Source organism: Terrapene carolina, unplaced genomic scaffold, assembly GCF_002925995.2.
Source record: "Terrapene carolina triunguis isolate 2854851 unplaced genomic scaffold, T_m_triunguis-2.0 Scaffold120, whole genome shotgun sequence".
In the NCBI taxonomy this organism is placed as follows: domain Eukaryota; kingdom Metazoa; phylum Chordata; order Testudines; family Emydidae; genus Terrapene; species Terrapene triunguis.
The window spans coordinates 1,085,309-1,107,471 of NW_020664471.1; the positions used below are offsets into that span (position 1 = coordinate 1,085,309).

General features: G+C 42.7%; 1 protein-coding gene across 2 annotated transcripts in view; it reads left to right on the forward strand.

Annotated features, from left to right (window-relative positions):
- INTS7 (integrator complex subunit 7) overlaps positions 1–22,163 on the forward strand; it is a 36,206-nt gene that overhangs the window by 8,963 nt on the left and 5,080 nt on the right. The window contains exons 7-17 of one of the 2 annotated variants that reach the window (XM_024197746.1): positions 876–998; positions 3,880–3,997; positions 5,554–5,688; positions 6,294–6,391; positions 7,731–7,970; positions 9,331–9,468; positions 10,437–10,643; positions 15,680–15,874; positions 16,878–16,981; positions 17,383–17,451; positions 20,550–20,682. In XM_024197746.1, coding sequence (XP_024053514.1) covers positions 876–998; positions 3,880–3,997; positions 5,554–5,688; positions 6,294–6,391; positions 7,731–7,970; positions 9,331–9,468; positions 10,437–10,643; positions 15,680–15,874; positions 16,878–16,981; positions 17,383–17,451; positions 20,550–20,682 — 1,560 coding nt within the window. The remainder of the gene's footprint in view (positions 1–875; positions 999–3,879; positions 3,998–5,553; positions 5,689–6,293; positions 6,392–7,730; positions 7,971–9,330; positions 9,469–10,436; positions 10,644–15,679; positions 15,875–16,877; positions 16,982–17,382; positions 17,452–20,549; positions 20,683–22,163) is intronic. The other variant, XM_024197747.1, reaches the window with a different exon arrangement.

A 22,163-nucleotide genomic window follows, 5' to 3' on the forward strand; every position in this document is an offset into this window, starting at 1 on the left:
TGCTATTTTTTATATATATAATTTTTTTTTTTTTTTGTCTCTTCAACCCCCTCCAAAAAATCTCTTCCTTAAAAGGGGCAATAACATCTGACACCCTGCTTCTCTTGGAGCTCTTATGTCTTGCTGCTTGTCTGCAGGCCCCTACTTCTCACCCTATCGCCTTCTCTGATTGGGTTTGGGGGAATGAAAGGATCCCAACTAATCTCTTATCTCCAAACTAGGAAAATGAACTTACATTTAAAATCTTGTATGTAAAGAGTCTCAATGGCACTTGAACCCACTGATGTAAATTACAAATATCAGTCAAGACATGGAACTATAGTGACACTCTCAGCTTAAAGGGGGAACATTTTCTTCTTATGTAATTGTAACTTTGTGGGCCCAGACAGGTGATGAGCACACAGTAAATCCATACATAAATGAAATGTGGTATTGAGTTAACTCATTCTTATTTAAAAAACAAAACATGAAAATCTGGTGGTCTTCTCTTAGCCTCTTGTAGCCACACTAGACAAAAGATCTACCACTGGCAACCTTTAGCCTAACAGAACAACTCTGTCTGAAGTGGCTTGTAACTGCTACTCCAGTTCAGAAGACACTGTTGATATTAGATATAGACAACCTGAAACACAATAGGATACCTGGTGTGCTCCATTTTTATGGCAATATGTAGACTGCTCTCCCAGCTCTTCGGTGTTTAGCAGTATTGCTGTCTGAGCTCTGAACAGTCCTGAACACTTTGAATATACATGTGCATAAAGTTATCTTGAGCCTTTTTTGAAAAGTATAGGCTACAATAGAGAAATTCTAAATTAAAAAAAAAATTAATTTAACTACAGAATCCTACTTAATATTTTAAACATTTATTGTTGCAGATTCAGCTTTTGCTGCAATACTTGAAAAATGACCCGAGGAAAGCTGTGAAAAGACTTGCTATCCAAGATCTAAAGTTGTTGGCAAACAAAACCCCACATACATGGAGCAGAGAAAACATTCAGGTTTGCGATCTTTAAGAAACTTTTATTGTAAAATTTTTCAACTAAATGCAGGCTTTACACCAATGAGTATAGAAGTGTAGATGAGATGTCCCTGTTAAACATGGAAAACTAAGCATGTCCATTTTAAGAAGAAATTTTAGAGTTAAAAGCACCAGCAGCAGTGCTCTTTTTAAGCAATTCTTGCCTTATCACAGGCTTTGCAAGACAAACTCACATCAAGCTTCTCTCAGCAACACTAAGTAGTTTCATATTGGGCTCATATTAATGAGTTAGACGTCAGAGTGGGATGTTCTGCTACCTCAGATTAATGAACTTGGTTTTCTTGCCAGACTGACAGGTCATTTCTCATTGTAAACATGCCTACTGCATTTCAAGTTTTTCTTAATTTTAATCATCCTCAGCTGTTCACTAACGGCTGCCTGACAGAGTAGCTTAATTTAAAAAAAAAAAACCACCTTGGTTTGTGCATTGGCTGTATTAATACATAATTTGAGTTGCCCTCCCATACCCCAGTTAAAATACTTGGGCCACTACATTTAAAATAGATTTTTTTTGTGTGTGTGTAAAGTATAAAATCTAATACTTTACAAGCCAGCACAGAAAAGGCTGTACTACCAGTGCAGGTGGGAATTGATGGGAAAACTTCATGAGATGGACGTTGCCTAGTTTTTTCTCAGCCTACCTGGCAGGGGTGAGTACTTAGATATGTGAAGAGACCGCTTGAAGAGGAGGTCTCGAATATAGCTAGATTTATCTCCATATACAGTTTTAAACACCAGCAGGGGCAGCTTATAAAATTAATTAGGGCTGTCAAACAATTAAAAAAAAATGAATTGTGATTAACTGCAGTTTTAAGCACACTGTTAAACACTAATAGAATACCAATTTAAATTTATTATATTTTTTGATGGTTTTCTACATTTTTCAAATATGTTGATTTCAGTTACAACACAGAATACAAAGTGTACAGTGCTCACTTTATATTATTTTTTATTACAAATTGTAGCAGTGTGAGACTCACCCCTGCTCGGCACCTCCTGCTGGTTTCCTGGGAATTAGCTCTTTTTCCAGCTCCGGAGCACCCTCTGCAGGCCAGTGTCCTGCTTGCCACTGGCCCCCGTGTCCCTCCCGGTGCCCTTTACCCAGGGATTCTGCCCACTGCAGCAACCCCTGATCTGGGTTTCCCCACTCAGGGAACCCCCAACCCCCTATCCCCACCTCACCTCAGTATATGGCTACTGCCAGTCACCATCTAGCCCAGGGGTTCTCAAACTGGGGGTCGTGACCCCTCAGGGGGTCACGAGGTTATTACATGGGGGGGGGGTCACGAGTTGTCAACCTCCACCCCAAACCCCGCTTTGCCTCAAGCATTTATAATGGTGTTAAATATATTTAAGTGTTTCTAATTTGTATGGGGGGGGGTCGTACTCAGAGGCTTGCTATGTGAAAGGGGTCACCAGTGTGTGTGTGTGTTTAAAAAAAAAAAAAGGTTGAGAGCCACTGATCGAGCCCCCGCTTACTGGGGCAGACTGCAGCGTACACGCCATTCAATCACTGGCAAAGGGGGTTTGGACCTGCTGCCTTCGCCTACCCCAGGCTACCCCTCTGTAGCCCCAGTACCTGTCCTGGCCTTTATCCAGGCCTGGGAGTTCTCCAGGCTGGAGCTCCCTAGCCTTTCCCCAGCTCTGCTCCATTCCAGGTACCTTTCTCAGGTCCTAGGCAGCCAGGCCCTTCTCCTTCAAGAGCTAGAGGGAGGGTGTTTGAGCTCCTGACTCCCAGCCTCTTATAAGGCCAGCTGTGGCCTGATTGGGACATAGCCACAGCTGTGGCTATTTCCCCAATCAGCCGAGTCAGGCTGATTTCCCCAGCAGCAGCCCTCCCACAGCCTCAGCCCTCTCCCAGGGCTGATTTCGAGACCTTCAGGGCACGAGCAGGTGACCACCCTGCTACACAAATATTTGCACTGTAAAAAAGAAACCAAAGATAGTGTTTTTCAATTCACCTCATACAACTACTGTATTAATACTCATCCAAAAATATCTAGTACTCATCCAAAAATATAATATAATTTCAATTGGTATTCTATTAGTGTTTAACAGTGCGATTAAAACTGTGATTCATTTTTTTTAATCGAGTTCATTTATTTTGAGTTAATTGCGATTAATTGACAGGCATAAAATTAATGTGTTCTCTCCTTAGCTGAGAGATCACAGACAGACCTGTGGTAGGACTGCAAACTCATCAGGGCAAGGAGTGCTAAAACCGATGGGATTGGGACCTCCAGAAGCTACCATAACACAAATAGATGATAACCAAGAAAATTCACAATGTTTATTATCAACAAGCGTAGAATCTTTAATTTCCACTGGATAATTTCTCTCTTCTATTAAATCCACTTTTTTGTAAGTGGTGTTGCAGGAGGTGACACTTGAAACTCTGTTTACAGACAGTTCTCCTTGAAACAAGGACCTTCACGGATTGTAATAAGTTGAATACTATATGCACCATCTGCGCAATGGTGGATAATTTTGTCTCCAAATTCTACAGAGGTTTTATTATTGGGGAAATGTCAGGTGAAAAGTTAGTGATCATTTAACAAACATAATATATTGTATTGATTGTATGATAACTTGTGAAAGTCAGTGTCACTTTGAGGACAAGACTTGTACCCAATCTATTAAAATTGCTTTAGGAGAGTGGCAAGTGAGGAAATATATTTGCAAGATCTGAATTTGGTGTCGGTAGTGATTTTTTTCCTATACAGTTTTACTTGTATTAAAATTTAACTACAAAGTAAAAAAAAAAAATGAGCAAACATTTATGAAGAGGGTGAGTTTGTAGGATTTTTTCCCCTCCATATTCTTTTCTCTTTGGTTTTTAGGCACTCTGTGAATGTGCTCTTCAAACTCCTTATGATAGCTTGAAACTAGGCATGCTATCTGTCCTTTCCACGCTGTCAGGAACTATTGCCATCAAACAGTACTTCAGCATAGCTCCAGGTAAGAAGAGTAGATTAGATCAGCCAAATTTAGGCACTTTTTTTTGTAGGGGTTTAGTAAGTGTTCATCTTCAGATACTTTAATATTGTTAATAATACCTTACATAACACTTCCCTGAAGGATCCTAAACCATGAACTTTAATCTACCCCCATTAAAGTCCATGTAAGCAAGCTTTTATATATAATATAAAAATTATAATTGGGGTGGAGTGTAGTATATTAGAGCAGATCTCAGACATTCTATGCCAGGCTCTGGCTTCAATTTGCTGTGGGACTTTGGGTAAGTCATTTACTCCTGTGCCTCAGTGTCTCTGTTAGGCTAGGTAAATATTAATAGCCCCACTTTACTATCGGTATTGTGAGGCTTAAATCATGTTTATTTAATGCTTTGTGAGGCTTAAATCATGTTTATTTAATCAGGTGCTTTGAGATCATGGGATGAAAAAATCCATAGATGTGCAAAATGCTTGAGAGAGAATGAATACATGGCGTGATGTAGTTTAGGCTTTATTGGCATGAGACTGGGACAGTTATATTAACTGTCCAGTGGCTTTGCCTCTCCTGGATATGTGGGATGATGCACACGAGTGGCAATAAAACCTTTCTTCAACACAACTGTGTGTTCTGGATGTGTTGCATATTATACTGAATAACTTGGGAATTGTTTCAGGGATCTCTTAAAATGCTCCTGAGTGGTATTGTTTTTTTTTTATTCCTTATTTCTGAGGCCACACTGCCTCAGTTGCTGGGAATCCAACTGCATAGGCCATGGAGGCAGAGAAAAATAACCAGTACATTTAAAAAAAACCTGTCAATGACTTGTACCCTAATGCATAATAAAGGTTTGAATTTGGTGCAAAGGTCAGTGTTCTCGAAATCATGAATTTGAATGAAGTCCATGACCCGGCGGCTCCTGTTCTACGGGGCTGGGCCTGGTTCCCTGCTCCAAGTGTTGTGATCTGTCCCATGTGGTTACAGCACCACTTAGGTTTGGCACATCCACCCCTCTGTAGATGGAGACAGAGGGGTGGATGTACTAAACCTGAGCAGTGTTGTGACCAGGGAGCCAGGCTCAGCCCCGTGGGACAGGAGCTACTGCTGCAGGGTGAATGTGGGGTGGGCTCACTCTCCACTCTCAGGCTTCCCACTTTCCCCTATTTGTGATTTATCAGGGTTTCTTGCACCTCTGCTGTGAAATTTATTATTAATTTCTGACACAATCATAGCTTATTTATGTATAAAAATGATCCCATGCTAAAGTCCGATATTCATGACCTTCTTGCAAATACCATGTCCTATTGGAAAGTTTCATTCACAAATATTGGCCTGAAGACTGCCTATCAGAGATGTCCAGCTTGTGTAGCATACGTGCATGCACACTGACAGGGAGAGTGAATTCCACATGTGGGGGAGGATACATTTGAGGATGGGATAGGGGAATGGGAAATTTAACTAGAGTTGTAGTCAGCCAAGCAGAATTGAACTTAAAACCATGGAAAAGATCTTGTGACATGGATTACGGTGCTGCACTCTCCACTTTTTGTCATTTTATTTAGGAACAACAGCTACAACAGCAAGATCATTTGACTTAGTAAAGCTGGCACAGGAATGCTGTTACCATAATAACCGTGGCATTGCTGCTCATGGTGTGAGAGTTCTGACTAATATATCTGCTTCTTGCCAAGAAAAAGGTAACTCACAAAGTGGGTGGTGGAACAATTCAGCTCATGATCGGGTTTTTGTGCACTTTCTCTTACTGCAGGGAAGCTTGCCCTGTCCCCGGCTTTCTTTGGAATTGTCACTCCTCAGATTTGTGGACCATGGAGAATGCGGACTTATAACCAATTATAAATATTTTAGAGAGTTTCATGAAAGATCATGAAGATTCTCACCACTGTTTAATCCCAGGATCCCTCTGAAGAGGGTTTCTGCTTGAATGGGTGCTGATCTCCCCTGTAGCAGCCCTTGTACCATTACCAGAGGCTAGAACATTGCCCTTCCCCTCTGGAGAGCTGTTGGTACAAACCCCAGTATAAATGATTGTCATAACGTTCAGTAGTTTTGCCCTACTCCAGGCTCGTGCACATCATAAAACTGTAGCCTCTACTAAATAGTTTCCTGAGACTTGTAAAGGCAGACTTGTTGCTGATCAGAACTGAGGTGCTGTGGCAGAAGCGTTGGGAAAGTTTGCATTATCCTGCTGTTGAACCCTCACAATCATGACCACTAAATTCACACTCATGTTCAAAAATAAGTAGAACAGAACTGAATGCTTTACTCTGTTCCTCTCTCCTAGATCTCCTGGCTTTGGAGCAAGATGCTGTCTTTGGCCTTGAGTCTCTTTTAGTTCTTTGTAGCCAAGATAGCAGTCCAGGTGCTCAAGCAACCTTAAAGGTGAAAAGAGTTGTTATATCTGTAATTTTTTTATCATTGAAATGTAGGGCTGGACGGGATCTTGAGAAGTTATCAAGTCCAGCCCCCAGTGCTGAGGCAGGACCAAGTAAACCTTATAATTCAACTGTCAATCCTATTACATCTTATACCAGGGGTGGGCAAACTATGGCCCGAGGGCCACATCCAGCCCTCCAGACGTTTTAATCTGGCCCTCGAGCTCCCGCCGGGGAACACTCTGGCGCTCCAGCTGGGAGCAGTGTCGGGGGCTTGTCCCGCTCCGCGTGGCTCCTGGAAGCAGTGGCATGTCCCCACTCGGGCTCCACATGCTGCCCCCACCCCAAGCGCCACCCCTGCACCCGTGGCCAATGGGAGCTACAGGGGCGGCACCTGCGGATGGGGCAGCGTGCAGAGCTGCCTGGTCGCACCTCCATGTAGGAGCCGGAGAGGGGGACATGCTTCTGGGAGCTGATTGAGGTAAGCGCTGCCTGGAGCCTGCACCCCTGACTACCTCCCAACCCCCTGCCCCAGCCCTGATCCCCCTCCCGCCCTCAGAACCCCTTGGTCCTAGCCCGGAGCACCCTCCTGCACCCCCAACTCCTCATCCCCAGCCCCACCTCAAGCTGGAGCACTCACCCCCTCCTGCACCCCAACCCCCAATTTCATAAGCATTCATGGCCTGCCATACAATTTCCATACCCAGATCTAGCCCTCAGGCCAAAAAGTTTGCCCACTCCGTCTTATACACTAGAAAGAACTTAGTTTGGCAGGTGTTCTAGTTGGAGCACAGTGTGCTGCGAGTTTCTCGGTGCTTTGCTCCCAAGGTGGTAAAGGGTCAGGAGCACAATGAAGCCAGAGAAGTGGAGAAGCCATGTCTCCTATGGCAGTAACTCCTGTCAACTCTCTGAGGCCATCAATTCTACTTCTGAATTAAGTCTTGCTACTCCAGGGGGATCTCAGACGGCACCTGGTTTGGCTGGTGTAAGAATAGAAACTAACATAACTGACCACCATACTTTTGTGAACAGTTATCCTACCTAACAAGCTATTACCAAGCAAATAATTTTATAATATTACTTTGACTAAACCCGTAAGAGAAGAAAATATTACACTGCTGTGTCTTGAATGTGTGTGTGCTTTTAAACTGTGTACTCTTCTGGACAGAGATGTGGTGGTTTGGCAGAGTACACTTCTAGTACAGGTTTATAAATACATCTTGTTTTTCATTAGCTCTGTAATTTAATTATAGTCTGAATATTGTGATAGTTTCTTTATATTTTTAAGTGAATTTAATGTTGGACGGTGCTTGATGTTGGAACGTTGTGATGTTTGCACATTGCAGATTGCACTAACTTGTATGGTGAAGCTGGCCAAGTGTCGTCCCCATCTGAGCCAATCGGTGGTTGAGTCCTTGCTGACACAGTTGCACAGTGCTCAGGATGCTGCTAGAATTCTCATGTGCCACTGTTTAGCAGCAATTGCCATGCAGCTGCCTGTTTTAGGTGATGGCATGCTGGGAGACTTAATGGACCTCTATAAAGTGATTGGACGATCTGCTACAGATAAACAACAGGAACTTATGGTAAGAAACTGCTGTTCAGGAGAACTGTCCTTGATGGAACAAAGTCCACATGGAATTACAATGGAAACTAATTGATATTTCATGAATTGGTTTAGCTAATTGTTACATCAGTGACTGAAAATGCTAATCTGTTGCCTCAGCAGGAATATATCAGTTCACTGTTAACTATATACTTGCAGAATGGGAAATACTAGTACTCTGAATATTCAGCACCAAAGCCACAGACCTCTGTTCGCTTCTCTAGAAGAGAGAACTGAAGTGTTTGATCCAGTCTGATCTGTATTCCTTCCAGTAGATGGCACTAGTTACACATAGGCCTTGCGTCTGATGAAGTGGGCATTCACCCACGAAAGCTTATGCTCCAATACTTCTGTTAGTCTAAAAGGTGCCACAGGACCCTCTGTTGCTTTCTATAGGCAAACCAGATCATCATAATGCACTGCTGGAACTCTTGGGGCACACTGAGTCTTTTGCAGAAGTGCTTCTAGGCAAGAAAGATGGCAGTTCAAAAGTAGATACCCCAATTATACATGGACCTTCAAACATGTACGGTTTAGAGGGTTCTAAGAGACGCAAACCTGTTGAGGGGATTTTAATTGGAAATGAGAGCTTAAGCCTGGATTTGAAGCTACACTGAGTGCAGCCTTTCATCTAAGACCCATTAACAGTCATGGGATTTAGGTTTAGAAGTGCCTAAATCCCTTTTGAAATTGAGACGTTTAGGCTGCCAAATCAGTTAGACACAACATTGAGTACAGCAACGCCTAAATACATTTAAAAATCTGGGCCTTAGTCGTCAAGAAAGTCTGTTACTCTTCTTTTTCATTTCATGTAATTATATTCTTACAGTGCTTTACTACAGGGGTTCTCAAACTGGGGGTCGGGACCCCTCAGGGGGTCGCGAGGTTATTACATGGGGGGTTGCGAGCTGTCAGCCTCCACCCCAAACCCTGCTTTGCCTCCAGCATTTATAATGGTGTTAAATATACAAAAAAGTGTTTTGAATTTATAAGGGGGATCGTACTCAGTGGCTTGCTGTGTGAAAGGGGTCACCAGTACAAAAGTTTGAGAACCACTGCTTTACTATGACACTTAGCTTGGATGTGTCTCTACTTTAACATTCTAATTGAAAGTGTAAATTTGCCAAACTTCAGTGATAAGAGCCCTTCCATTGCCTGTTTGTTTGAAATCCTGAATGAAGATTTGACACTCATAAGTTCTCCAGTTCAGAAGCAAATTTTGTCTTGTGTGTGTTTTTTTTTTTTTTAAGAAAGTCCAAGATTGTATAAAAACTTACTTGACACAATCACCACTTCCAAATGGAAATGTTTCTTCCATGTTAACGATTGTTTTCCATTAGGTATCCCTCGCCACAGTGATATTTGTTGCCAGTCAAAAAGCTTTATCTTCTGAAGTTAAAAATGTTATCAAACAACAGCTTGAGAATGTCTCCAACGGATGGACAGCATACAGGATAGCCAGGCAGGCCTCCAGAATGGTATGTGCAAGTTTCTAGAAAGAGACTTCCTGAGTAGAAAGTATAGTCAGCCACTTGAGAGTGGAGAGTTAAGTAAGCACTCAGAGGGAGGAAGAAAGTGGGGGAAGGAAAATAGTATTTTCCCTTTTTTATTTCACTATAACACTGGTTCAGGTTTGTGAAACAGGAGAGTTGTATCATAAACCTCAGCATTGGAGGCTGTCATAGGCAGGGCCGGCTCCAGGCACCAGCTTAACAAGCAGGTGCTTGGGGCGGCCAAGGGAGAGGGGCGGCACCTGCGGCAATTTGGGGGCGGCAGGTCCCTCACTCCCTCTAGGAGCGAAGGACCTGCTGCTGAACTGCCGCCGCCGATCGTGGCTTTTTTTTTTTTCCAATTGCCACCGCCGATCGCGATCGCGACTTTTTTTTTTTTTTCGCTTGGGGCGGCAGAAATGCTGGAGCCGGCCCTGGTCATAGGTGTCTGTAAGCATGTGGTGACCGTGAGTACTGCAGCCTGAAGAAAGCATGGTCTGATGATAAGGAATCAGGGATGTGTCCCCCAAACGCTACTCTGAATAGTTTCCTTTTTAGCCTGGTAAAGTCATGTAGCCTCTGCTGTATGTATTTCTCTATCTGTATAACTGGTATAATGACTCTTTACTACCCTGAAGTGAAGATTAATTAATGTTAAACACTTTGGAGATGGGAGATGGAAAAACTAATGCAAAATTCTGTATTAATGTCTTTAGAGCTGAATCTCTGAGATGTCTTGTTTAAACAATAGTACTTCCTACAAGATTATATATGCCAGACATAAGTAACTATACTGCTACATCTGAGCAGGGTTGCCTTGATAGGTTTCACGCTATTTATTTTTAAAGAGTAGTTTTTGAGGGCTTGGGATTTTTTGTTTTGTTTTTATTTCTGGCTATGTCATTTAAGTGCAAGAGCCTCACTTTTTTTGTTTTTGTTTACTTGCCCTTTCTTAGGGTAATCATGACATGGCCAGAGAGCTGTATCAAAGCCTGCTGACTCAAGTGGCTTCAGAACACTTCTACTTTTGGCTGAACAGTTTGAAGGAGTTTTCCCATGCAGAGCAGTGTCTGACGGGGCTTCAAGAGGAAGATTATAGTTCAGCACTCTCTTGCATTGCTGAATCTTTAAAATCTTATCACAAAGGGATAGCATCGCTAACGGTTAGTATACATCTTCTACTCTAGTGATGGTGAGTCTATAGGTTGTAGCAATTGTCCTTGGTTTGGTTTTTGTTAACAGGACTTTTCAAAGGCTTGGAGACATTGTTCTTAGTGAAGCCTGCAGGAACTATTATTTTGGAACAGCATATAGGGAAAGGTCAGTTGTAACTAACTGCTGGTTGAGAGAGGAAGCTTAGTCTGTTAAGGCACTGTACTGGGACTCAGGAAAACTGAGTTCAGTTCTCAGCTCTGTCACTGATTTCCTGTGCATGACCTTGAACAATTCACTTAACCTCTGACGGAATTTCCCATCTATAAAATCAGGATAAAATTTCCTTTCTTCCATCCTCTGTTGGCTTTATTTAGATTGTAAGCTTTTTTGGCAGGGACTGTCTATCACTATATGTTTGTACAAGGCCTCGGTAACAGGGCCTTGATTTTTGTTTGGGCCTTTAGATGTTACCATAATCTAAAAGTGATTGTGGGATATGGCATATCTTCTAAGATGGCCATTGGTTTGAAATAGCTAATGGGGAGGGATGAAATAAGCCTGTCCAGTTGACTATTCAAGGCAAGCAGGATTAAGATGGTGCCCAATTTATATAGAGAAGAAAATTACTTAATTGTTTAACACGATGAAAATAGTGAGAAGTTGTAAATAGCCAAGCATTGATGCAGCTGGAAAAATGTTAGGGTTTATATAAACAAACTACCCTCTGTCAAGTCACTTCAGTTTTATCATAGCCTTTGGTGAAGTTTGAATGTTCTTCTTTTCATTTTTTGTCCTTCCCATTAGTCAGACATAGATGTGGTTTTTCCTGTGCCTTTTGAATGGAGCTGAAACTAACAGGGCTCCTATTTACTTGTTTGTGCATTAGCATTCTCAGTGTCAGCATAGTTCTGGCAGTAGTGTTTATATTAATTAACTGCTGCAGCTGAATCAGCAGAAAGGACCTAAACCACGTGTGTGTGTCCTTCATGAATGCAGTGCACTCTCCCTTCCCTTTAAATTTGTGTGTGCTTAATTTATTGGCCAAATGAGTGAAGTTTTTTCAGTTTTAAAATTTCAAGGAGGGTTGCCTACTGTTCTTTTTTTAAAAATTACATTTTTTAATGTGCCGTTTTAACAGTCACTACAAGAAAAGTGTAACATTTAAAACAGGCCAATATAGGAAATACAATAACTTTTTCATAGCCATTTTCCAGATTCTGAGGTTCTATTACATTGGTGGGGTTGCTGTCCTATGCTGTTGCCACTCTTTGCACTCTGTGTAGGCTGCAGTCAGGAGGGAGGCCTTTGCTCTTTCACTTTGTGGGCTGCTATAGTCCAGAAGATTAAACAGAGCTGGGAGTCAGGAGAGGTGCTTTTATTGTTGACTGTGTCACTAACTTAGTGTGATCTGGACAAATTGCTTAACCCATTTGTGCCGTGCACACCTGCTCATCGTTACGGAGCACTTTCAGATGGATGCAAAGTACTATAAGAACCAAATACTATTTTTAATACTCCCAACTTCATCCTCCTGTCACTCCTTGTGTGACTGTCAGCCTGCCAGTCAATGCTGCTTAAGGGACGTTTGTGACCCATCATTGCAGTCACTGCGTATCCCTGTTGTAGCAGTCATGTAAGCAGCTCTTTCAGGTGCAGATGTCCCAGAACATAAGAACGGCCATACTGGGTCAGACAAAAGGTCCATCCAGCCCAGTATCCTATCTATCGACAGTGGCCAATGCCAGGTGGTGATCAAGTGATCTCCATCCTCTGACAGAGGCTAGGGACACCATTCCTTACCCATCCTGGCTAATAGCCATTAATGGACTTAACCTCCATGAATTTATCTAGTTCTCTTTTAAACCCTGTTATAGTCCTAGCCTTCACAACCTCCTCAGGCAAGGAGTTCCACAGGTTGACTGTGCGCTGTGTGAAGAAGAACTTCCTTTTATTTGTTTTAAACCTGCTGCCCATTAAACTCATTTGGTGACCCCTAGTTCTTATATTATGGGTACAAGTAAATAACTTTTCCTTATTCACTTTCTCCACACCACTCATGATTTTATCTACCTCTCATATCCCCCCCTTAGTCTCATCTTTTCCAAGCTGAAAAGTCCTAGCCTCTTTAATCTCTCATATGGGACCCGTTCCAAACCCCTAATCATTTTAGTTTCCCTTCTTTGAGCTTTTTCTAATGCCAGTATACCTTTTATGAGATGAGACCACATCTGTATGCAGTATTCAAGATGTGGGTGTACCATGGATTTATATAAGGGCAATAAGATATTCTCCGTCTTATTCTCTATCCCTCCCCCTTTTTTTTTCTATCCCTTTTTTTAATGATTCCTGCCCACATTATGGATCAGCACCACATCCCAGATGTGTGAGGAGAGGGAGGAGCTTCTCTAGCTTGTCAGGAAAAGTAAAACTAACACATTTGACATCACAACCTGCCAACCGTTGCCTCCACTGAGGACCTGTGTGAACAGCATGGCATCAGTTCAGCCAGTGGAGCACTGTTTTATTTATAGCTCTTGACTGTCTTGGTAGCAAGGGAACAACTGGGGCAAGCTGACTGACATCCTCTTTCTAATCACCTCATTCCAGCTGGAACACAGAATGCATGGTAACTTGCTCCAGCTGTTCAGCCCACACCGTATGTCGAGTCAGTGCACCACCTACTACCCCCATATTGCTGCAGCTGCATGATTCCTTCTGACCATGTACACAACCCTCCTTCCTACATCTACCCTAACACTTCAGCATAAACAACTTCACTCTTCTAAAAATCAAATATTTCTGTGAAGTTTTTCAGTTCCAGTCTCCATCTGTGACAGACTGTCCTTGTTCACACAGTAAGTATAGACTCTTTGGGACAAGGCCTGTTCTCTGGCACAGAGCATCTATTGTACGTGAAGCTGTACGCTTACTGCCCAATAAAAGTATTACCAATGGGGGGAGAGAAAATACAAAACTCTGACGAAGCAATTTAAACTATCATTCCTTAGAGCTCACATCATACGTGCTGCTTTGTCAGGATCACTGCAGTATAGTCTTGAGACTAATACCTTTACAGTGTATGAGCTTCCTTCCACAGAATCAAATCTGTTAAGAGAACTCTGAACAACTTCCCCCCTCAGAACTGTCCCTTAGAGATCTGGAGAAAGGAAAGCAAAGGACCATGAGTGGGGCTGGATAGCTCATGTTTTACATAGGTAATGTGCTAGAACCTCTTGTCTCTGGGTCACTGGTTCAAATGTATCCCAGTAGTTACTGAAAATCCACTATATTCTGGGAACTGTTCAGTGGCCCATCTTGCATAAATTTGGTAGGTGGCAGTTCACGTCATCACATTTGGTGCTCTTGCTGGCAGAGAGGCCAACACTTGGAGACTGAACTTACTCACTCGCTCCCTGCCAGAGGCAGTCTCTACTAGTTGATCTTAGGTGAGAAACACTGGTGAGCAAGTGTGTGCAAATTGTGCTATAGCTGTTCTGTGACTAAATGAAGAGAATAAAGAGGCACCTTTCACCAGCACAAACTCTCCTTTTTAAAATTGGTGCAGTGGGGAGGAAACAAGATGGGCATACCTTCAAGAACGGAAGATACAGAAACTTTAGATCCTCATTGGGGGCTGTGAAACAGGGTCTTGCCTCATCCAGCATCAGACCCTGCTGCTGCAGTTACCCCACTCTTGAGTTCTCAGAACTGTCCCAAATGTGTGTACAACTCCGATACCCCTTCCAGGATTTAGTTTAAGATAGCATAGATCAACAAAACATACGTCCAGCAACATAACCCTGGGTCTTCCCATTTTCAATCAGGATTGTCACAGGGCTCAGCAGTTCCTTGCATACTCCCACCCTCAATGGAAGTTCCAGCCTGGACCCCCAAACAAGTGCACTTATCAACTCCTTTCAACACCCATCTGCACTATCTGTTCTGAGCTGCTTGCTTTTAGATGCGTCCTTCCTCAAGGGCCTCCTAATTCCCTCCTCTCATTGCAGGTAACAGCAGCTGCTAGACCTTTTCTTCTTGCTGGTGTGGAGAACTCCTTCCCTAGTCCTTTCTGACCCTGGGTCTCCTGCAGCCAGGGGTGAAAGTGGGCCGGTACCGGCCCGTACGCAGCCGACATTAAAGGGCTGCCATGGCAAAGAACCCTCCAACGAGGGGGCAAAAGTGGCAATGACGTTAAAGTGCTGCCACGGCGCTTTATCATCCTCCGTCCATCCCAGTCCCCCCCCCGGGCTGCCGACAGGGGAGTGGCAAAAGGGGCAGCTGCCCCGGGGCTGGCGATTTAAAAGGGCCTGGGGCTCCCGGCTGCCACAGCAGCCGAAGCCCTGGCCCCTTTTAAATCGCCACCGGAACCCCAGGCGATGAGGGCCAGGCAGCGCTGAAGGGCTGGCTGGGGGAGGCTGACCCCCAAGCCCGCCCCTTCTGCTCGAGGCCCTTCCCCTTCCAGGGGCCCAGAGCCGGCCCCCATACCGGTAAGAATTTAATACTACTTTCACCCCTGCCTGCAGCTCTCTGTCCCTTTATAAGAAACACCGTCTCTGGGCTATCATGTGATGCCTGGTCATCTGACCCAACCACCAGCCTATTCCCAAACCTGTCACCCTGGAAGTGGATAACTAGGCATAGGTGCTGCTGAACCTTAAAGGGCTAGCCCACCCACTGAAAAGACTTGAGTTATTCAGGTCAGTTTTGTGGGGGGGAGTGAAATCTGTAAGGTTATATTTTAGCAACTTAAGTGGCAGCTTCTTTCAGAAGTTAAAATAATCTTGTGGAGTCTGAACTTAAGTTCCTAAGTACTTACATCCAATATTAAAACTTTTATCAGGTCTTTTTAGCTATTATGCCTTTTTAACCACAAATCAGTTAATTTGTGTAGCTTTATCCTGAGTTTTAAAAAATAATCTTGGCATCAAAGCCAAATACTTCCCTTCGTCTGTTGAAAAAATTCAGTGATATTGCAAGGTTCTTATAAATGTCACATATGTTTTTGACCCAAACTATCAACCTCCTGGTTTTATTTGTTTTTCAGGCTGCCAGCACGCCACTTAACCCTCTGAGCTTTCAATGTGGGTTTGTCAAGCTCAGGATTGACCTTCTGCAGGCTTTCTCTCAACTCATCTGCACCTGTAACAGCCTAAAAACTAGTCCCCCACCTGCCATTGCCACAACAATCGCAATGACATCAGGAAATGACCTCCAGAGATGTGGGCGCATCTCTACCCAGGCATGTGTTCATTGTTTCTCTCCTGAGCAGTTTTATTTGAACTTGGTCTACCTGTTGAGATGAGAAAATTTAATTCTCTGATTGAAGGAATGAAAGGGAAAGTATTACTGAGCTTGTCATTGCATACTGGGCCTTGTTTTTCAACTGCGGTGTCCACAGATGTCCATGTGCCTGTGCAAGCCCTCATTTTGGTATATCATCGTATATAATCATGGGGTGGTTACGTATGCAATTACCAATTTAATGTACGCGTATTTTATAAGGGTACAGAATATTTTGGAGGTATTATACTGTCCTGAGGAGCTTACAGTCTACATAGAGGAGCCGTAGAGTAGACAATAACTGAGACATACAAAATAGGTGTGTAGCAGCTAGACTCATCAGAGAGGTGCAGTAGTCCTTTATATAAAGTGTGTGTGAGATAAGTTATTGAATGGTATATTAGCATTTTGTTAATAGGTTTAGAAAGAACAGCTTAGTCAATGAATGATTTATTTTGTAATATCTAACATCTAGCTTACTCTCTTTGGCAAGTTTCAGAAATGTAAGATAGAGGGCACTAGAGGTACATTGCCAAAATATTTATGGCTTTGCTCAGTTCAATGTTGTAGAACAGCGGTTCTCAACCAGGGGTCCGTGGCCCCCTGGGGGTCCACGAGCAGGTTTCAGGGGGCCTGCCCGAATAAACCAGAGAGCAGCGCCAGCGTTAGACTCGCTGGGGCCCAAGGCTGAAAGCCAAAGCCTGAGCAACTTAGCTTTGTGGAGCCCCCTGTGGTATGGGACTCTGGGCAGTTGCCCTTGCTACCCCCTAACGCCAGCCCTGGCTTTTAATCTACTGAATATGCAGAAAAAAACAGTTGTTGTGGCACAAGTGGGTTGTGGAATTTTATAGCATGTTGGGGGGAGGTGGGCCTCAGAAAGAAAAAGGTTGATAACCCCTGTTGTAGAACACAGCTGTGGTATTTTATTTCTATTGATCAGCAACATTGTTTCTTTGCTGTAGATGAAACTCTCTATGGAAGAATTCCGTAACCTGGCTACACGATATGGGGATCTGTATCAGTCATCTTTCGATGCAGACTCGGCAACTTTAAGGAATGTAGAATTGTATCCTACTGTTCAGAACTCAGAATTTGCTTGTTTTTATTTGAGGTTGCTTGTAAGGGTGATGTAAGGCTCAACAATCCTAGTTTATGAAGTGTAATTCTGAAGCCGCTAATAGCTGCTTTAAAAATCTCAATATTGGTATTTTGAAACCTATTCAAAAAGAAATCTGTCACCCGCCCACAATGTTCTTTTGTTATTTGGAATTGCTTCACTTATTACACAAGCTTTGATGGGTATGATCTTGGAAAACTAGGAGTCTTTGGTTCTTGCCCTGTAGCTGGTGCAGATACTTATGGCAGTTACCTCTTTATATTCCTTTAGTTGTCATAATGAAAAATGCTAGTAGGGAATATTACTTTGTGTTGAGATAGTATGTCTATAAATCTTTCCTATAATGTCAGACAACAGCAGAGCTGCCTATTGATTTCGCATGCAGTTGAAGCCCTGATTTTGGATCCAGAATCTGCAAGGTAAGTTTGCTGGTAACATTTCTACTCTCTCCACTCCCAGCTCCCTAACTTAGTTTTCTATCTAAGAGACCCTATTAACAAGGGAAAAATGCAGAAGATACATAAATATACCCTTGATTCTACACTGGGCACATTTACATACACAGATCTGCTGCAAAGCTCTGATCTTGCTAAGCTTAAATTGAAGATACTCTGGTAGCCTCCATTCAAATTGTCCTTTATTTGTGTTGGTTTTACTCCAAATTAATTTCATTTTTATGTAAAAGATACTGTAATTAAGTAGAATTGAGCTGTTTTTAGATGAAGATATTTTTGGGTCAAAATCACAGAAGTTACTTCCTCCGCTGCTTGTTCCATTGTTTTTAGCTCATTGTTTCATTCATACCAGTGATTTCTTTTGGGATTTTGTCATTTGCTGTTACTCCCTCCCTCCTTACGTGCACTTTCTCTCTCATTGCTCTAGAGACCTTAGGATACATACTTAATAGGTTACATTTTTCTCTGGTGTAAATCCATTGACTTCAGTGGAATGACACGAGGGATAACTTTTTCACCCCATAAGACTGATTAGCACTAATAAAATACCTTCATTTGGGCCCAATCCAACTTCCTTTGAAGTTAATGAGCGCTAAATCAGATCCTTTGAAACTCTCCACTTGAGAAATGCAGATTGCATAAATATGTTCTGTTTAATCGGATAAAAAAATTTAGCTCTGTAATAATGACTACTCTCAATTTAGGAGTTTTGAAATAGGCTTCATAGGGGAATCAGTCCTAACAATTATTTCCATTAATGACTAGGAGGGTGGATGGGAAGCTATGCTAATCAAACGTAAAAATATTTAACAGCGAGGGTTCACAAATAATTGGTATGGTAGGATGCGGGAGGAAGGATTGTTATATGTTTAAAATGGAGGGCTGGGTGCCAGGAGATCTGGACTGTATTCCTAGCTCTGCCAGTGACTTCTTGAGTTTGTTACTTAGGCTAATTGAGACACAGATGCTATCTGTGAGGATGCTAATGCTTGCTTATGTGCTGCAACTAAATTCATTAAGTTTTATCAAGTGTTTTGAGGGCAGGTAGAAGAGTAAAGTATTAAAGTACAATACTCGTTCATGGTCTAAAATCAATACAACGAAATTAAATAAAGAGAATGTTGATTGGAAATGACTGGGCAGGTGAACAGCTCAGAGTACTGATTATGTAAAGCATGTTTGTTTTACTATTGTAATGTTTTGTCATGCTCCTTTTATGTGTCTGATCCATTCACCCACTGTGTCTTGTTACAAACCTAAGACTGTGATCTCTCTGGGGTCAGAGCTGTGTTTTGACTGCATTGTACGTTGCCTAGCATAATGGCCCTGATCTCTTGGTTAGGGTAGTTGACATGGGAAGAAATGTGTAAATGTACAATTACAGGAAGAATACTGGACAACAACAATGTCTCAGACATTCTGGAGGTTTCCCACTCGTGGCCCTGCCAGTACCTTGCACTCAGTGCCCTCTTGGGTTCTTTCAGTTAATTACCAAACTTAGGTTGGCTCAGAAACCCACACTCCCTTCGAGGGGTCTGATTTATTACATTTTTCTACCGTGGGTGGCTGACTTTGTTAGTTGCCCAAGGTCACCCACATCTGGGTCCCTAGAAAAGGACTGGTCAGTTCTTTGCCTTAGTTCAGGAGACACCCTCTTCCCCCCCCCCCCCTTTCTAAAGCTGAGGTTGTCCTTCAAAAGGTTACTCCTTCAAAACAGGAATCCCCCAGCTCTCCTCCTTGGATCTGGGTCATGAGTTAACTAGTCCCCCGTCTCTTCTTAAACAGGAGTGCCCAGTTCTCCTCCTGGAATGGGGTATACATCAATGAAGCAGTCACTCTATCTCTCATTATGGCAGGATCCCCCTAGCTCTCCTCCTGGAGCTGGGTAATTCCAGCAGTTATTACCTCTCTCCTTAAACAGAAGTCCTCCGCTTTCCCCCTTGGTGTTGGGATATAATTTAGGCAGCTGTAGGACCTAGCCAGCTTCTTCCTCAACTGGCTCCTTTTTCCCCTCTCAATCCTCAGGCTAGGAGAATCCAGTAGGTAGATGTCTCTTGCCTGTGTCTGCCCTGCTATGAGGGAAAAGGCACCATTTATGCTGGTGCCTGACTCCCAGCTCATCCCCTGTTGGCTTGGGCAAGAGGGGATCCTTGCCCAGCTCTCTCTACAAGGCTCCTGGCCCTTAAAGAAACAGTGATGGGATTTTTCTCCCAAGAATGATTTAGTGCCAGGACCACTTCCTCTCTATCAATAACGTCTAGGTCCTTTTTACACACTCATGCTCTCACTCTGGACCTTTCAAACCTCAACGGGCCAAGCCATGTGACAGGTTGGGCTGACCAGAAGGCACAACCACCCTTAAGAGGGCAGACCACCCTGGTACAGGGTTATGGTAAATGAGATTTAGTGATATGACAATGTTGCAAAAAGGAAAATATGGCCCTAATTTGCATGTACACCTATGTAACTTCCGTTGCTGTCAGTGAAGTTGTGTAAGTGCATTTGAGCCCAGGATTGTGCCAAGACCTGAGTGGCTTTTAACAGGACTGTTGCTTGGGGGTCAGGGATAAAAAGCAAGGTAATTATCCTGTACTAGTCTGCAGTGGTAGGTCCTCAGTTGGAGAACCTCCTTAGATTCTGGTCACTTTAAGACCTTTTACAAAATAGAGAGTATTCGGGAAAAGCAATAAAAATAATGCACAGTTTAAGAAATAAAACTTGTAAAGAAAAGCTAATGGATTTAGGGATGTTGGCTCTAGGAAAGGATAGAAGAAAGACCTAATTGTCTGTGCAAAATGGGGGTTTAAAGAGGGCAAGACAAAAAGTCATGGACAAACTACAAGAAGGAAAACTTGGGTTTAAATAGGAGGGATAGATTATAATTACAGTATCAGAATAGCCAAGGAACAGAACAAGCTGTTTGGAAGAAATGAAATCTTCCTTACTGAAGATACTTAAAGCTGGAATAAACAACAATCTTATTGGAACGTGTTTGAGGATGGAACTAGATGACTAGGATGGATGGAGTATGTCGGGCACAATTAAAATAGCTTATTTTCTAGTTTCCAGGAGTACACCTCGAGTGGAGCAGCACATGTTGAGAGTGAATATGAAAGAAGAATGATGTCTGTATGTAATCATGTGTTGGAGGAAGTGGAATCATTGAACAGGAAATATGCTCCTGTGTCTTACTTGGCAAGTAACAGCTACAGTATAAAGAGAGGTTTCTAAAACATTCTGCAACTCGTTTCCTTGGTGTTGAAGGATATATGCTAAAGAATACATTGATTCAGCCCTTCATTAGCATCATCTACAATTAGCGTATGTGTTCTCCAATGAATAGGGGGTATCAATAATGATGATGTTGCACTTGGAGCTATGAAATTAAATAAAATTAGCCTGAAGAGTGAAGCAAAGTTGGAGGTACCTCACATACTGACTAATAGTGTTTTTCATGTTCCACAGTCCTAGTTACAGCATCTGTAACATTAATGGTCTGATCAGAATGGACAAAAGTCAAGAAATACAGAGACTGATATGATGCTACTGACTGGGGGCGGGGGGGAGGGGAAGGGCACTACAGTAAAAGTTAAAAAAGGAACGTCAACATTAACATTACATATTCTGACTTTTGTCAGTTTGTCATATCCTTTGTTACTAGTGCTGTAGTTGCTGTCATGCAGCAATTTTGTCTGTGGAATGTGTGAAATGCTGCAGAGTCCATGTGTCACAGCCTTCCAGCTTTGCTTCATTCGTCAGGCCAGTGGCATTTCAGCACAGCACTTTGCAAGTGTAGTGTTTCTCTTATCCGTGCAGGTCATCGGAGAACACAATGCAAATTGTACTATTCGAAAATACGGAACTGATAACATACTGCTCTTTTCTTCACTGCTGTACAGTACTAGTACTTGTTTCTGGTAACATTACTGGCCTTGATAAAGCAGAAATGTAAATTATAGGAAACCATGTTTCATGCACGGTTTTTTGCATCTACTTCTATTTACTATTTAAACTGACATCACCCACTTATTCTAAAGTGAACTATAAACCACAGCCAATGTAAACTTTGAAAGATTATTAGAATCTCTTGGGTATTTTACGAAGTCTCTCATCATAGAATCCCTTTTCTGTTGCTTTCTAACTCTTCAGTCTGGGTATAATATATAAAAACAAACTGAACTCTTTCCTTGATTCTCCCATCATGCCAGATTTAGACCAGTGTAATTAATTTAATCTAGTGGCATTACTCCTGACTTACATGAGTGAGACAGGGGAATCGTTTTTAAGCCAGATATAAACATCAGTGTGCTAAATTCAGCCTTGTAAATGGGTGCAACTCCACTGACCTCAGCACTCTTACATTACAGCTGAAATAACGCTGCATGTATTCCTTGTAGGTTCTTCTTGGCTATCTTGTTGGTCTGTCAGGTCAGGACATTCTGTGTTCTGCCCTTCCAGAAGAGAGCCCTGATGATCTAGTGGTCTCTTTCCATCTCTGCTAGTAAATATGTGCTATCCTGCAACCTTGATGGAGCATTTATTGGTCTCTTAGGGTATGTCTTCACGTTAAAGCACTGCCATGGCAGCGCTTTAACGTGGCTGTGTAGTCGCAGGGGGAGTAGCTACCAGGGCTGAGAGCGCAGCTACCAGGGCTGAGAGCGCAGCTACCAGGGCTG